This window comes from Canis lupus, assembly GCF_048164855.1.
Source record: "Canis lupus baileyi chromosome 15 unlocalized genomic scaffold, mCanLup2.hap1 SUPER_15_unloc_1, whole genome shotgun sequence".
NCBI lineage: Eukaryota > Metazoa > Chordata > Mammalia > Carnivora > Canidae > Canis > Canis lupus.
Genome location: NW_027326420.1, coordinates 31,523 through 47,782, shown reverse-complemented (window position 1 = coordinate 47,782; position 16,260 = coordinate 31,523). Strand labels below are relative to the sequence as shown.

Below are 16,260 nucleotides of genomic sequence, written 5' to 3'. Positions count from 1 at the left end.
AGGCAGAGACACAGGCAGAGGGAGAAGCAGGCTCCATGCAGGGAGCTGGATGTGGGACTGGATCCCAGGTCTCCAGGATCACACCCCGGGCTGAAGGCAGCATTAAACCGCTGAGCCACTCGGGCTGCCCTGATTACCATAATTCAAAGGACCGTGAGTTGGTCTGGGAACCTTGACCACCGCTATTGATGTGGAAAGTTGATGTGGCTTTCTAGTTTCTAGAAAGCCAAGTAACAGCTGACCTAGTGGAATAAAACGACATGCCATTTGGGGCCACATCTCCTTTCCCCAACTAAATTTATTCTTCCCTCAGAGCAATCTCTGATTTTTATACATTTTTTATTCTTTTAGAGCACCTCGCGGAGCGCTGCGCACCTAGAAGACACACAAAGTCCAGCGTTTGCCTTGGAGTCTGAATCTGCCCTTGACTTGGAGGAACCAAGCCCTCTGGCCCGAGCGCCGAGCTGCTGTTCATCCTCCTGCCGCGTGGAGGCGGTCTCGAAATCCCGCGGGGTTAGGACGAGCCGCTGGAGCCGCTCCTGGCGCGGGAGGGCCGAACTCCCACAATGCACCTTGTATCAACACGGCACTGGTGGCGGCTTGGAGGTGGGGTAGGGGGTGCCCGGCGGACCGGCGCGCAGCGAGAGGGGTATCAGGCGGGGCTCGGGTGTTGAGGGGCGACTGGCAGCCATGGCGGAGTCGGCGCCTGCTCGGGTAAGGGTCCTCCCGGCACGGGTCGCGGCCGCGTTCGGGATGGCGGAGCTCCTGGCCAGGGCGGGGCTTCGAGGTCCGGACTCCCGTGGTGCTGGGGGTCTCGGGACTCCCCCGGCTGCTCCTGACGAACGCCGCCCCCCTCTCACGCCCCCAAAGCTCTGTCTTCCCCCTCTCGGGCTCCTTCCCCTTCGGGCCGGAGCGCCGGCGCCACACACCGTCGCCGAGAAACTTCTCCGAGGCTTGTTTCGTGTTTTGTTTGTGTGTGTGTGTGTGTGTGTGTGTGTGTGTGGTGGGGGTTGTTGTTTGTTTTTTTGAGAGAGCGCGCGCGCACGAGCTGGGGGAGGGGCAGAGGAAGAGGGAGAGTTGTGGGTTTTTTTTTTTTAAGAGGTGAGAGAAAAAAAAGAGGTGAGAGAGGGCGGGAGGAGGGGCAGGAGGAGAGGGAGAGACTTTTTTTTTTTTAAGTGAGAGAGCGCGAGCGTTGAGGGAGAGGGAGAGAGATTTTTTTTTAAGAGCCCGAGAGGGGGAGGGGCAGAAAGTCTTTTGAGAGAGCGAGCGGTGGGGTAGGGGGAGGGGCAGAGGGAGAGAGAAAACGTTAAGTAGGCTCCACGCCCACCATGGAGCCGGAAGCGGGGCTCCAGCTCCTGACCCTGAGATCGTGACCTGAGCCTAAATCAAGGGTTACTGGTTTAACTGACTGGTCCACCTAGGAGCTGGAAAATGTAAGGGATATACTTCGGGTAAACGGAAACTATTCCCGATGGAAAGTCTGAAAATGCAAGCACGTATGGCGATCTGTGGAAATGGGTAAATCTGAACATTGAGGGAAACTAATAATCTTTCGTGAGGTTAAAAACAAAAGCAAATTAAAATACACGCAGCGTTGATGTAAAAAGAGGAGATCAGAATTCAGTTGTTTGAAGGTCTTTATAAGTATGCTTCCCGTAATACTGGGATACTTGCTAAAAGACTTTCTAGTCTTGGCTAGAAAGCTTACAAGTTAGAAGGGGAGGGATCCCTGGGTGGCGCAGCGGTTTGGCGCCTGCCTTTGGCCCGGGGCGCGATCCTGGAGATCCGGGATCGAATCCCACGTCGGGCTCCCGGTGCATGGAGCCTGCTTCTCCCTCTGCCTGTGTCTCTGTCTCTCTCTCTCTCTGTATGACTATCGTAGATAAATTAAAAAAAAAATTAAAAAAAATATTGCTGGAGTTGGAGGGCTACTATTTTTTTTTTTAAAGATTTTATTTATTTATTCATGAGAGACACAGAGAGAGAGAGAGAGAGAGGCTGAGACACAGGCAGAGGGAGAAGCAGGCTCCATGATGGGAGCCTGACATGGGACTCGATCCCAGGACTCCAGGACCATGCCCTGGGCCGAAGGCAGGGGCCAAACCGCTGAGGGCTACTATTTTTAATAGTGGTGAGACTCAGTTAACCACCTTGATACGACATTTTTAATATTTTGCAACTAATTACATGGCTTAAAAATATGTAAAACGAAACTGAAAGAACTATAAGGAAAACTCTCATAGTAGAAGACTGTAACAAAACCTTAGTTTTTATCAAGCCAAAAAGTAATTAGGCTGTAATGCATCCCATAGAACTTTCTGAGGTTATGGAAATATTCTGCTTTGCACTGTTCAAATAGTCACTAGAACTACATGGCTATTATGGCTATTAAGCACTTGAAATGTAGGTAGTGTGGCTGAGGAACTGAATTTAATTCAATTATAATTAATATAGATTTAAGTAACCATATGTTTCTAGTGGCTGTTGGACAGCACAGATACAGATTTTTTTATCCATATATCTGTCAACATATAATACCAGTGTATAGCATACCTCAATTGAGCTGTGCTCAATACTGAATGCAGAATACTGTATTTTCTTACAAATTGAAGGTTTGTGGCAACCGTGTCACGTCTCAGCTTCCTTTTTTTTTTTTTTTAAGATTTTATTTATTTATTCATGAGAGACACACAGAGAGAGGCAAAGACACAGGCAGAGGGAGAAGCAGGCTCCATGCAGGGAGCCCGACATGGGACTTGATCTAGGGACTCCAGGATCACGCCCTGGGCTAAAGGTAGGCACTAAACCACTGAGCCACTCAGGGATCCCTCAGCTTCCATTTTTCCAACAGCATTTGCCCACTTTGTGTCACACAATGGTAATTCTTACAGTATTTTAAAGTTTTTCATTATTGTTGTATTTGTTACATTGTTCTGTGACCAGTAATTATGATTTGCTAAAAACTCAGGTGACGGTTAGCCTTTTTTTTTTTTTTTTTTGCAATACAGTATTTTTTTTTAAGATTTTCTTTATTTATTCATGACACACACACACACACACACACACACACACACACACACAGAGGCAGAGATACAGGCAGAGGGAGAAGCAGGCTCCATGCAGGGTGCCTGATGTGGGACTTGATCCTGGGACTCCAGGATCATGCCCTGAGCCAAAAGCAGATGCTCAATCGCTAAGCCACCCAGGCATTCCCAAAAATATTTTATTTAAATTCAGTTTGCCAACATATAGTCTAACACCCAGTGCTCATCCATCAAGTGCCCTCCTTAGTGCCCATCACTCAGTTATCCCATCCCCCATCCCTCCTCCCCTTCTGCAACCTTTTGTTTCCCAGAGTTAGGAGTCTCTCATGGTTCTACTAGAAATAATGCTATTGTTTACTTAAACTACAGTATGGTGTAGATTTATATGCACTGGGAAACCAAAATTTTACTTCATTACAATATTTGCTTTATTGTGGTATTCTGGAACTAAATTTGCAATGTTTTTTTTTTTTTTTTTTTTAAGATTTTATTTATTTATTCATGAGAGACACAGAAAGAGAGGCAGAGACACAGGGAGAGGGAGAAGCAGGCTCCATGCAGGGAACTCGATGTGGGACTCGATCCCAGGTCTCAAGGATCACACCCTGGGCTAAAGGCAGCGCTAAACCGCTGAGCCACCTGGCTGCCCTAAATTTGCAATGTTTCTAAGGTACGCCATTATAGAAAGATTAATGAAGACCAAATGAAGAGAGTAAGAGTCTCGTTAGAAATGAGAATGTGTTCTGGCAGTTGATGCTGACTGTTGACTGGGACCTTAGGTAGGGCTCTTGAACAGAATATCTCCATAGGGCTTGGGATCCCTCATGTGTTTTCCAGAGCCCCCTGCCAGTTATTTGCTCCATTTGACATGGAGTGGAGTTAAAAAAAAAAAAAAAAAAAAAAAAAAAACACTGTCCTTGACAAACCCTTCTTCAATTGCAGATTCTTGGGTAGCCCGGGTGGCTCGGCAGTTTAGCGCCATCTTCGGCCCAGGGTGTGATCCTGGAGTCCCGGGATTGAGTCCCACATCGGGCTCCCTGCATGGACCCTGCTTCTCCCTCTGCCTGTGTCTCTGCCTCTCGTTCTCTCTGAGCTGAGTGTCTACCGCTGAGCCACCGGGCTGCCCAATAAGGTGAATTTTTAAAATGCACAAGTAAGGAGAAAATGTTTACAGTGTGTATAGAGTGGATAAAGATTCGTACCTAGAATTTTCAGAGAAATTCTGAGATAGTGAGGAAGTCAGATAATCCAAAAGATAAATGGTTAGAAGACTTGAGCAGGTAATTCACTGAAGGAATTTGAATGGACAATAAACATTGAAAAGATGCTTACCTTTGTCATTGTAATCAAGGAAAGTGTAGCTGGAAACCATGATGACATATTTCAGACCTACTGGAGGAACGATTTTAGTCTGACAGTACCAAGTGTTGATATAGTTGGGGAACATGCAGAATACTTAACATACTTCTGACAGGAGGAAATTGATACAGCTACTTTAGAAAACATTTGGTATTATTTACTGAAGTCCAAGATGTGTACATACCCTATTAGCCAACAATTCCTTCCTGGGACTATATCCTCAGGAAACTTACCCATGCTACTAGGAGCCACGTACAGTCTTGTTCACTGTGGCTCTGTTTGTGAAGACAAAGATGGAGACACATCATTAATGGAATGGAAAAGTAAATGGTATGGTCACACTGGAATATTATGAAGTGAAAATTACAGCCATCTGCTACAATAGGATATTTCGAGGAGTTGTGGAATAAGGATTCCCTTTTTTTTTTTTTTTTTTTAAGATTTTATTTATTTATTCATGACAGACATGGGTAGAGAGAGAGAGGCAGAGGGAGAAGCAGGCTCCATGCAGGGAGCCCGAAGAGGGATTTGATCCCGGGTCTTCAGGATCATGTCCTTGGCTGAAGGCGGTGCTAAACCGCTGAGCTACCCAGGGATCCCTCCTTTTTTTTTTAAAGATATTTTTTATTTATTCATGAGAGACAACAGAGAGGCAGAGACATAGGAAGAGATGTGGGACTCGATCCTGGGACTCCAGGATCATGCCCTGGGCCAAAGGCAGGTGCTAAACCGTTGAGCCACCCAGGCGTCCCTGGATTCCATTTATATAAAGTCCTAAGATAGGCAAAGCTAAAGAACATGTATTGTTTTGGGGAAAAAATTGGTGATAATGTAAAAAACCATTACTAGTGAAAATTTAAATTCAGAATAGTAGTTACTTTAGGTGTCGTACAAAGGACCTCAGAAGCAATATTTATATAACTGAGTGGTAGTTACTGGAGATTTGTTGCCAGTACCTTATACATCTTATGTATTAAGTTTTTCTTTTTAAACTATTCAGTATTAAAAAGTCATGGTATTGGGCAGCCCCTGTGGATCAGCGGTTTAGTGCCACCTTCAGTCCAGAGCGTGATCTTGAGACCCGGGATCCAGTCCCACATTAGGCTCCCTGCATGGAGCCTGCTTCTCTCCCTTTGCCTGTGTCTCTATCTCTCTCTCTCTCCTCTCTGTGTATTCTCATGAATAAATAAATAAAATCTAAAAAAAAAAAGTCATGGTATCTCAGTTGGAGGTGACCTCTTAAATATTATCTAGTCAACCTTAGATAGATGCCACTTTAGAATGTTACTTGTTCTGGGGCTCCTGGGTGGCTCAGTGGTTGAGCTTCTGTATTTGACATGGGTCTTCGGCTTGGGTTGTGATCCCTGGGTCCCGGGATTGATTCCCACATCAGGTGCTCCGTAGGGACCCTGCTTCTCCCTCTGCCTTTGTCTTTGCTTTTCTCTCTGTTACTCATGAATAAATAAATAAAATCTTTAAAAACAATGTTATTTGTTTTGTGTTTCACTCAAGCAGATTGAAGTTTCCTTAGGTACAGGGACCGGTCTTACACTTAATGGCAACAGGTTTCAGACGCAGGCCCATTGTATACTTCATCTGACAGTATGATAGAATACCCAAACAGAAATGCCCCAGAAAATCCAGAAGCATGGGCAGTGTAGGCACTTTTTGTATTTTTCACTGCGATCAGGAATATTCTTAAATAATGGAATTTATGTAAAAAATAAATTATGAAAAAATACATGTTTATTGAAGAAGTCAAGCAATAGTTTACAAGGAAAGATTAAAATCTATTCCTCTCCTCTCCCTGAGGATGTCATATTAACAATTTAGTTTGGTGAATATCTTTCTAGACCTTTCAGTGGGCTGAAACAAACATATACTCATAAATTTTCTGTTTAGGAAAGTGGGATCATAATAAATATATTTCCCTAAAAGTTGGATTTTTAGCTAGTAGGGTATGATTAAAAACTCTTCCAAACCATATGTATAGGCCTAACTCATTTTTAAAGGTAGTATAGTGTCATTTTTGATTGTGCCATAGTTTATTTAACCATTCCTTTATGAATAGTCCTTTAGATTATTTCCAGGCTTTAACTATTCCAAAGACTATTACCAGTAATCATCTTTGTATGGATGTCAGTAAATAATACCACTTGCTTTTATAAGAGAATACCATGAGTGGGATTGCTAGTTTTTGTTTTGTTTTGTTTTTAAGATTTTACTTATTCATGAGTGACACAGAGAGAGAGACAGGCAGAGACACAGGCAGAGGGAGAAGCAGACTCCACTCAGGGAGCCTGATGTGAGACTCGTTTCAGGACTCCAGGATCATGCCCTGGGCCGAAGGTAGACACTAAACTGCTGAGCCACCTGGGCGTCCCTGAGGTTTTCTTCCATAAAATTTGTAGTATTTTTCATTCCTTCTAGGAGTGTTATAAAACTGCCCAGTTAAAAAAAAAAGTACCCAGTTTTATATTCTAGACAGCTCCAAATGTAGTTCCTTAACCCTCTTTTTCAAGTGTGTTAACCTGGTGGGTAAAAGGTGGTTTCCCTTGGTTGTATTTGTACTCCTGACTGCTTTTTGACCACCTGAATTTCTTCTATTTGAGAGAGATAGCAAGAGAGAGTTTGAGTAGGGAGGAGAGAGAAGCAGTCTCCCCAGTCATCAAGAAGCTCAATTGCAGGACCCTGGGATCTTGATCTGAGCTAAGGCAGATGCTTAACCAACTGAGCCACCCTGGTACCCCAACCACCTGCATTTCTGCTCTCATAATTACTTAGTTTGCAGTTTTGTTTGGGGTTATTATTTTTCTTTCCCCTTCATACTCTATTTCTATTTTTTTTTTTAATTTTTAAAAATTTTTTAAATTTATTTTTGATAGTCACAGAGAGAGAGAGAGAGGCAGAGACATAGGCAGAGGGAGAAGCAGGCCCCACGTACCGGGAGCCCGACGTAGGATTCGATCCCAGGTCTCCAGGATTGCACCCTGGGCCAAAGGCAGGCGCTAAACTACTGCACCACCCAGGGATCCCCTCTATTTCTATTCTCATGTTTTTTTTGTAGTTATGCTTATGGCATCGTTCATTGCAGCTAACATTTTCTTCGATCTATACTCTGTATCTATATTTATAAGTTGTGCTTATTGAGATAATTTTTGTACATAGAGTAAAATTCAGTCTTCAGGCATATAATTGAGTTTTGAAAAATGTGCAGCCATCATCATGTTACCAGATTAGAGAATATTTCCATCATCCCAGAAAGTGTTCTTTGCATTCACTCTCCTTGCTCCATCCCCAGCCCTTAGCAACCTCTGATCTGATTTCTGTCCTTATAGTTTTGCCTTTCCTTTTTTTTTTTTTTTTTTTAAGATTTTATTTATTCATGAGAGAGAGAGAGAGGCAGAGATATAGGCAGAGGGATAAGCAGGCTTCATGCTGGAAGCCCAATGTAGGACTTGATCCCGGAACTCTGGGATCACGCCCTGAGTCAAAGGCAGATGCTCAACCACTGAGCCACCCAGGTGTGTCCCCCTCCCCCTTTTTTTAAGTTTTTTTTTTTTTTTTTAAGATTTTATTTATTCATGACAGACACACAGAGGCAGAGACCTAGGTAGAGACATAGGCAGAGGGAGAAGCAGGCTCCCCATGGGGAGCAGGATTTGGGACTTGATCCCGGGACTCAGTGGTTGAGCTGAAGGCAGCTGCTCAACCACTGAGCCACCCAGGCATCCGAATCTTGCCTTTCCTGAATGTCATGTCAAGTGGCATTTTGTGTCTTCTTTGATGTAGCATGATTTTGAGATCCATGTTGTTAGGTCTGTCAGTAGTTTGTTCCCTTTTTATCACTAACGTAGGATTAGCTTTAATGTGTTAATATATATATTTTTTTAATGTGTTAATAATATAATGGTATTTTATTATATGGTGTATTAGTACTCTAAGGCTTCTCTATCAAAGTATTGCAAATTGGGACTTACACAACAGAGGTGTATTGTCTTACAGTTCTGGAGTCTGGAAGTCTGAAATCAAGGTGTCCACAGACTTGGTGCCTTCTGAGGACTACCATGACAGATAATCTGTTCCAGGCTTTTCTCTTAGCTTCTGGTGGCCCCTCATGCATTTTATTGGCTTGTGGCAACAGAACTCCGACCTCTACCTCCATTGTCATGGGATGGTTCTTCCTATGTGTGTCTACATCATTTTCCCTAAGTGTACATCTGTGTCCAGATCTCCCGTATTTTATAAGGATACCACATCATATTTGATTATAGCCCATCTGATGACCTAATTTAATTTGATTGCCTCTGTAAAGATTCTTCTCTCCAGATCAGATCACATTCTGAAATAGTGGGGGTGGAGACTTCAACTTTTTTTGGGGGGGGCGCAACAAAATTCATCACAAAGCATATGGATGGAACATAGTTTATCGATTCACCAGTCGATGGACATTTGAATTGTTTCCATCTCGATAGGTAGTTCAAAACAAAAAGCACCTCTTTTCAGCCTTTTGCTATGTGGAAGAGGAGAGGAATTATTCAGTGCTCAGATCTTGACTCACCTTCCTGTTTGCACAGAGTGCTAAGCAAGCAAGAAAATGCCAGACCTCAGAAAGGCAGGGGGAGGCTCCAGAAAGCTAGATGAGCCACTGAAAGTGAAAAGCAGAGTATGGGACAAAATGAGCCTCTCCAAAGGTCGCATGTCCTGTTTGTTTCATTTATATTTATTTTTTACATTAAGCTTTTAAGTCTTTTTTTAGGGGGCACAGTTAGGCTTTAAACCCACATATTCAATAAGAACTGAGTTGAGTAACTAGAGTCGGTCATGGCCAAGCTTACATGTTCATTTCTGTGCTACTTATGTTCGTTTTGTCCCTTCTTTTTCCAGACCCTAAGTCCTTGCCACTGCAATTCTTTCAAAGCTATTTCCTCTCAGTGCCGTCCTTGTGGATAGAGCAGCTGCCTTGAAAAAAGTGTATGGCATATAAATGGGGTCAGCAGGGGCTGTGGGGAGACTTCCCATATGTTGACTTTAGTAATGTTGAACTTCAGCTGTAGTGGTTTTCCTGGTTAGGGACAGATCATGAAAATGAACCATGTAAGGAAAATGTCAGTAGGCTTCATCAAATCACGTACATAAACATTTATGAAGGATTTAGTCAGTGTCATCCATTGTACTAGCTGCTCAGGTGCAAAGGTAAATGAGTTGAGCCCTGTAGTAGGTCTTGCTGAGGAATTGTCTTTGTTGGTTTTAGAGACTATAGAATAATGTCAAGTGTGAAGCGCAGATAATAAGGTGTTATGTGTAATATGATTTCACCTTTGTGGGACAAACCTTTTTTTTTTTTTAAGGTAGAAACTAGGTAGCTCTAATGACTCTTGGACCCATTGTTTTCTTTCCTTACATTTGGAACTGACACTGACTGACCCTGGGTCTGATTCTTCATTCAGCACAGGAGGAAACGCCGTTCCACACCTTTGACTTCTTCCACGCCACCCCCACAAGTGACAGAGAAAAGCTCTTACCTGCAGACTACAGAGCTCTCTCTCTGGACTGTGGTGGCTGCCATCCAAGCTGTGGAGAAGAAGATGGAGGCCCAGTCTGCCAGGCTACAGAGCCTGGAGGGGCGGACGGGGACGGCCGAGAAGAAGCTGGCAAACTGTGAGAAGACCGCCATGGAGTTTGGGAACCAGCTGGAGGGCAAGTGGGCCGTGCTGGGAACCCTGCTGCAGGAGTACGGGCTGCTGCAGAGGCGGCTGGAGAACATGGAGAACCTGCTGAGGAATAGCAACTTTTGGGTGTTGCGGCTGCCGCCGGGCAGCAATGGAGAAGTTCCAAAGGTAGTCAGTCCCCTTGGGGGTTAAGAGTCAGACTAGATGGGGATCCAAGCCCTTTATTATTTAAGATTCTGAATTGCTGGCTTTTCCCTTGTGGCTACGACTGGAGGCATTCATTGTGTACTATTTGTGATTTCAGGTGTCCAGGTCACTTGAAAATGATGGAGTCTGTTTCTCAGAGCAGGAGTGGGAGAATCTGGATGACTGGCAGAAAGAGCTCTACAGAAATGTGATGAAGAGCAACTATGAGACTCTGGTCTCTCTGAGTAAGTAGCACTTTTCTCCTGGGAATTCTCTTTCAGGTATCTTTACATCCCTGGCCAAGTAGCTAGTGACTCGGACTACACCTATAATTCTAGGTGGCTTTGGCTCATCTGTTGGTCCGCGCTGGGTTGAGAAATGGGAGTCTCCAAAAAAGAGAGAGAGAACATAAGAGACACTTAACAGTAGAGAACAAATAGAGTTGATGGAGGGAGATAGGTTAGGTGTTAGGCTAGATGTATGACAGGCATTAAGGAGGACACTTTTTAAAAAAAATTATTTATTTATTCATGAGAGATAGAGAGAGAGGGGCAGAGACACAGGTAGAGGGAGAAGCAGGCTCCACGCAGGGAGCCTGACGTGGGACTTGATCCCAGGGCTGAAGGGGGTGCTAAACTGCTGAACCACTGGGGCTGCCCAGGAGGGCACTTGTTGTGTTGAATACTGAGTGTTAAATGTAAGTGATGAATCACTAAATCCTACTCCTGAAAACAATATTATGGGCAGCCCGGGTGGTTGAGTGGTTTAGTACCACCCATGTTGGGCTCCCTGCATGGAGCCTGCTTCTCCCTCTGCCTGTGTCTCTGCCTCTCTCCCTCTCTCCCTCTCTCTCTCTCTGTCTTCCATGAATAAATAAATAAAATCTTAATAAATAAACAAATAAATCTAAAAAAAAACAGCAGTATTATGCTATATGTTACTAACTCGAATTTAAATAAAAAATTTGAAAAAGGAAAAAGAAAAGAAATGGGAGTCCATAAAGATTTTTGGAAAGGTCTTGGTGTTGAGTATTTTATATTTCTTATCTATGGTCACATAGTTCTTGATATTATTTACTAATAGAGAAGATGTCATCATTATGGTATAATGTGGCCAGGGTTCCTCATGCTGTTTTTCATACCTAAAACTGTGTGACAAAGAAATCCTTTGTTATCTGAGATGAGCCAGGCAGCATAGGCTAACCAAAATTTTTTCTTGGCATTTGGCTGGAATTCTATTTAGTCCCTGTGAGCTCAGTGTCTATTTTGTGTTAATTAGAAGTGCTGCTTAATAGATAACACATTCTTATATATAAAATATTAGCTATTATTAAGTAGGTTTTGGTAGACAAAAAAAAATTTGTTTTTACAGATTTTATTTATTTATTCATAGAAACAGAGAGAGAGAGAGAGAGAGAGGCAGAGGCACAGGCAGAGGGAGAAGCAGGCTCCATGCAGGGAGCCTGATGTGGGACTCAATCCAGGGTCCCCAGGATCAAACCCCAGGTTGCAGGCGGTGTTAAACCACTGCACCACCGGGGCTGCCCTTTTTTTTTTTTTTTTTAAGATTTTATTCATTTATTTGAGAGAGAGAGAGAGCAGAAAGAGGAGCAAAGGGAGAGGGACAAGCAGACTCCTAGCTGAGTGCAGAGCCTGACTCGGGGCTTGATCTCATGACCCTGAGATCATGACCTGAACCAAAACCAAGAGTCAGACGCTCAACCTACTGACCCACCTAGGCGCCCCTGACAAAATATTTTCAAACTGAAGTCCATAGAGTTGTGTCAAAAAGGCCAGTGTAACTGGAGCAGAGTGTGGAGCAAATGGGTCAGAGGGGACTGCATGACCTGGGCTGAGTTCTGTGCTCTGCTAGTGGCTGCTTGCTTGTCTGTCCCAGCTGGGGATAATGGTGCCCGCTTTGCCTTGCAGTGTGTCAGCCTAAATGAAGTTTGATATGCTGAAAGGAGGCAGCACTTGAGACTGTGTACAAGTGAGGGCAGGGTGGGGGAGAAGGGGAGTGGATTTCTGGAGCCTGACTGCCTGAGCCACAGTGACTAATGAAGGAGCACTGAAGGCAGCTGACTGAATAGGTTTTTTGAACTGGCTATAATTTTCCAGTTGTCCCAAGCTGCCACTGGTGGGAAAGTGGGAAGAACAGTGGCCTTTTAATCTTTTGAACTTTTTTTTTTTTTTAAATTTTTATTTATTTATGATAGTCACACAGAGAGAGAGAGAGGCAGAGACACAGGCAGAGGGAGAAGCAGGCTCCATGCACCGGGAGCCCGACGTGGGATTTGATCCCGGGTCTCCAGGATCGTGCCCTGGGCCAAAGGCAGGCGCCAAACCGCTGCGCCACCCAGGGATCCCTAATCTTTTGAACTTATAATATCAGCCCTGACATTGATTACCGTGTTCATTGGCAGTTGACCAGTGTGCAGTGAGCTTTTACTCTCTCCTGGGCTCACACTGTGCTTATTACAACCCAGAGGTCCTTGGCCAGCCAGAAGGAGAAGCAGAATTGGGTGCAGGGATGCTGGGTGACTTGGAGGAGGAAGGCCCTGGTGATGTCAACCCAGGTAAGTGGATCCAGAATATTCCATCCCTCTCCCTACAGCCTATAACGAGCTTTCTTTTTTTTTTTTTTTAATATATATATATACTTTTTATTGAATATAACAAGTTTTCCAACTGCTAAACTGCCAAATGCTGATTATCAGCAACCTCATCTGATATTATTTTAGATTTCTTTATAATTTTCATTAGTTCATCTAATTAGATGTGCGTCTTCAGTTATTACTGCTGTGGAGAATCCTTAAGTGTTAAGTGTTGTGACTATATTCTACCTCATGCCTCTCTACTATACGGAGTAGAACACATAATAGCTCTAGTGAAAACCCTCGAGGTTGAGGATAGGATTGGTCAGATATTAGGAGTGGAGCTGTCTGGGTGAGAGGCATGCAGAGCATTTATAAGTCAGCTATTTTGAGGGGAATGTGCAGGAAAATGGGCTGGGTACATGAATGAATATTAGGTTTAAGAGTGGTTGATTTTTTTTAATAATTCATATTTATTACTTTAACACTCTTAAATTAGTTATAGTATATTTTGTCATTTTTCACAGGAATGGAGTATAAATTTATGAACAAGCTTAGAGAATTACCATTTATAACATTGTTCTAGAAAAGTAATCTATTCAGATTTCTCTACCTGAATATAGGTTTAGTTTTTCAAGTCTTAGAACCCAGTCTTCTCCAAATTGTCCTGATCCCCTTAATCCTGGGGTACTTTGATTTGAGCCCTTCTGAAATTCACAGATGTTTGTTTAGCTCTGAAGAAACCGAAGGTGCTAGAATGTGATCTTTTTTGTTGGTCTTTCTCTCGGCAGCAGAAGGGGTTCTGATCAAGCAGGAGATACAGTACACTCAGGAAGGCTCTGCGGATCTTCCTGGAGAGTTCTCAGGCATTGCTGAAGAGCAGGCTTTCCTGAGCCCAGAGCATGCTGAACTCTGGGATGGTCAGGGTGGTTCTATCCTCTTGGATTCGAGCTCCGGGGACACTAATCTGGAGGATCCCACTGAGGGCAGTAGAGATTCTAGCAGTGGCAGAACTCTGAGCTGTCCCCCGAAGCAGAAATCTAGTAGGCAGGTGCAGCTGGGTCAGGAATGTGGGCAGGGCCTAAAGCTGAAGAGGGACACCTCTGGTCCCTATGAATGTTCCGAGTGCGAGATCAGCTTCCATTATAAGCAGCAGCTAGCTACGCATCTGCAGACCCACTCAGGGTGGGGGACTTACACAGCCTCGGAGCCAGAGGAGAGCCTTAGACCCAGGCCACAACTGAAGCCCCAGTCCAAGAGGACAAAGCTTCATCAGTGTGATGTGTGCATGAGGAGCTTCAGCTGCAGGGTGAGCCTGGTAACCCACCAGCGCTGCCACCTGCAGGAGGGGCCTAGTGCTGGCCACTATGTCCAGGAGAGGTTCTCACCTAACAGCCTGGTTGCCCTGCCCGGCCACATCCCTTGGAGGAAAAGCCGGAGTTCCCTCATCTGCGGTTACTGTGGCAAGAGCTTCAGCCACCCATCTGATCTAGTGCGGCACCAGCGTATCCACACGGGAGAACGGCCCTACAGCTGCTCAGAGTGTGAGAAGAGCTTTGTCCAGAAGCAGCACCTTCTGCAGCACCAGAAGATCCACCAGCGGGAGCGGGGAGGGCTGGCTCTGGAGCCTGGGAGACCCAATGGCCTGCTTTAAGGGTGCCAGCCCCTCGTCGGTCCTGGGGGGTGCAGAAGGGGCTGGCATTGGTCCCCCCAAAGAGACACTATGCAGAGTCAGGGACTTTTTCCTGAGAAGAGTCGCTTTGATTGCCTTCCCTTGGCCAAGCACCAGGCCAAGCCCAGAGGCTCTCCTGAAAACTGTGGAAGAGGAGGAGTCCAGGGCCACTCCTCTCCCTGCCATCTCTCCCTGCTGTGGAGCTTGTCGTCTCTGGCACCTTCAAAGCTCTGGTTTTCCCATCGTGGCTGATTCTTGTGGCGGGCTGCAGTGGGCTCTGACCCTCCAGGGACTGGTGGCTGGTTCCAGGTCCTGTCCCAGCATTTTAGGTTTTCCTGTGAGGTTGGGTTGGGCCAGTGGAGAAACCAGGAGAGTTCTGGTTTCTCCTGGTTTGTGGTGTGTGGGAGAGTTCTGGGACCTAACCTTCTCTTTCCTCTTCTTTTGTAGTCTCTTTGTTAAAAACAAGTAGAAGAAATAATTTAAATGACTGCTTACCCTGTTCTGAGGAAACTTTTTTGGAATTAGAGTTTAGTTGATTTAAAAAAAAAAAAAAGTCTTGATCCTTGTTTTTTAAAAATTTCCAGTGTTGTAGAAGTTGTTCCTAACATGGGGACTGGGCCTACCCTCTAGGAGGGATTTGTTTATGGGGGTCTTTTAGCCCACCCACACTTAGTAAGGTCAGAGATCAGGTGGCAGAGTGCTGAGCTCCCTCTTTTTGGGGGGGTCTTTGCTCACAAGGGGCTAACTGAATCTAGAGGAGCAAGAGGAGGAGAGTGGTAGAGGTAGACCTCAGAATCCCTGCTGGGAATGAAGAGTCTTGTGACGGAGCCCAGAGCATGCTGCTGCTTGGGAATCAAGGTTTTTCACCATAATCCTCTTCCAACATGGTCCTTGCTGGTTTCTGCAGCCACCCAAGGTAGAAGACTATTTTGTTACTTACGGTTGTCTAACTTGTTCCAGTGGAAATTGGAGTTTGTTCTTATTACACCAGTTGTTTCTTGAGATTGTGTAGATTACACATTTTTCAAATTAGTTCTGAGATTGACTGTTCAGAGATGATGGAGAAAAAGCACAAAAATGCTTCTTAGGAGTGTTGAATGCCTGCCCCACTGTTGTTTGGGGAGATGGGACTGGGCTCCTGGGTCCTATATGTGAATGTCTCCTTTGATGATTTGCAGTTGCCGAGAATAAAACTTGCTACTAGCAAAAAAACAAAAACAAAAACAACCCTCATGTTGGATATTTTTCTCCCTTTGTCAAGAACATCAAGGTAGGAGGTGGCTGACCTGGAGCAGTGACAGAGGCCTGAAGTCACAACCTGGCCTGCATTTTTACTTAAACCTAGGACAGACAAGCAGAGGGCATGTATGAGAATATCCATGGGACCCTGTGTGGTGGTTGAGGGCTGGAGACAACCTGCATATTGATTTTTGGAGATGGCAGAAAGACAGGGCAGGTAAAATAGGTGTGCCAACCTCTACTGGGTAGCACTTAGGGACATTGGCTTAGAGCAGCGTATAATGCTGAGTGGGAAAATGTTAGAGATTGAATGAGGTTTATGACAGTACAGTTTATGTACATTAAAAATGCATGTACACAAAACATTTGACAAGAACACTTGGAAATGCAGACTTCTACCTTAAAGGCATTACAGCTGCTTGTGGGAGCAATGAGTGGGATATGGGGATAAAAAGAAAGAAATAGATAAAAATAAACTTGGCTCACTATAAAGTA

The 16,260-nt window shown here is 44.6% G+C and overlaps 1 protein-coding gene across 12 annotated transcripts; it reads left to right on the top strand.

Annotated features, from left to right (window-relative positions):
• The first annotated feature begins 408 nt into the window (after nt 1-408).
• Nucleotides 409-16,260, top strand: ZNF212 (zinc finger protein 212). Of its 12 annotated transcripts, none has more exons than XM_072819001.1 (5): nt 409-714; nt 9,854-10,246; nt 10,380-10,506; nt 12,747-12,836; nt 13,646-16,260. In XM_072819001.1, exons 1-5 carry the CDS (start codon nt 691-693, stop codon nt 14,506-14,508), a joined length of 1,497 nt encoding a protein of 498 aa, XP_072675102.1. In that variant the 5' UTR covers nt 409-690; the 3' UTR covers nt 14,509-16,260. The 12 variants fall into 12 exon arrangements, with proteins under 12 accessions (XP_072675102.1, XP_072675104.1, XP_072675103.1 ...); XM_072819003.1 differs by having other exon boundaries at nt 412-714; nt 9,854-10,243; nt 13,649-16,260; XM_072819002.1 differs by having other exon boundaries at nt 416-714; nt 9,854-10,243.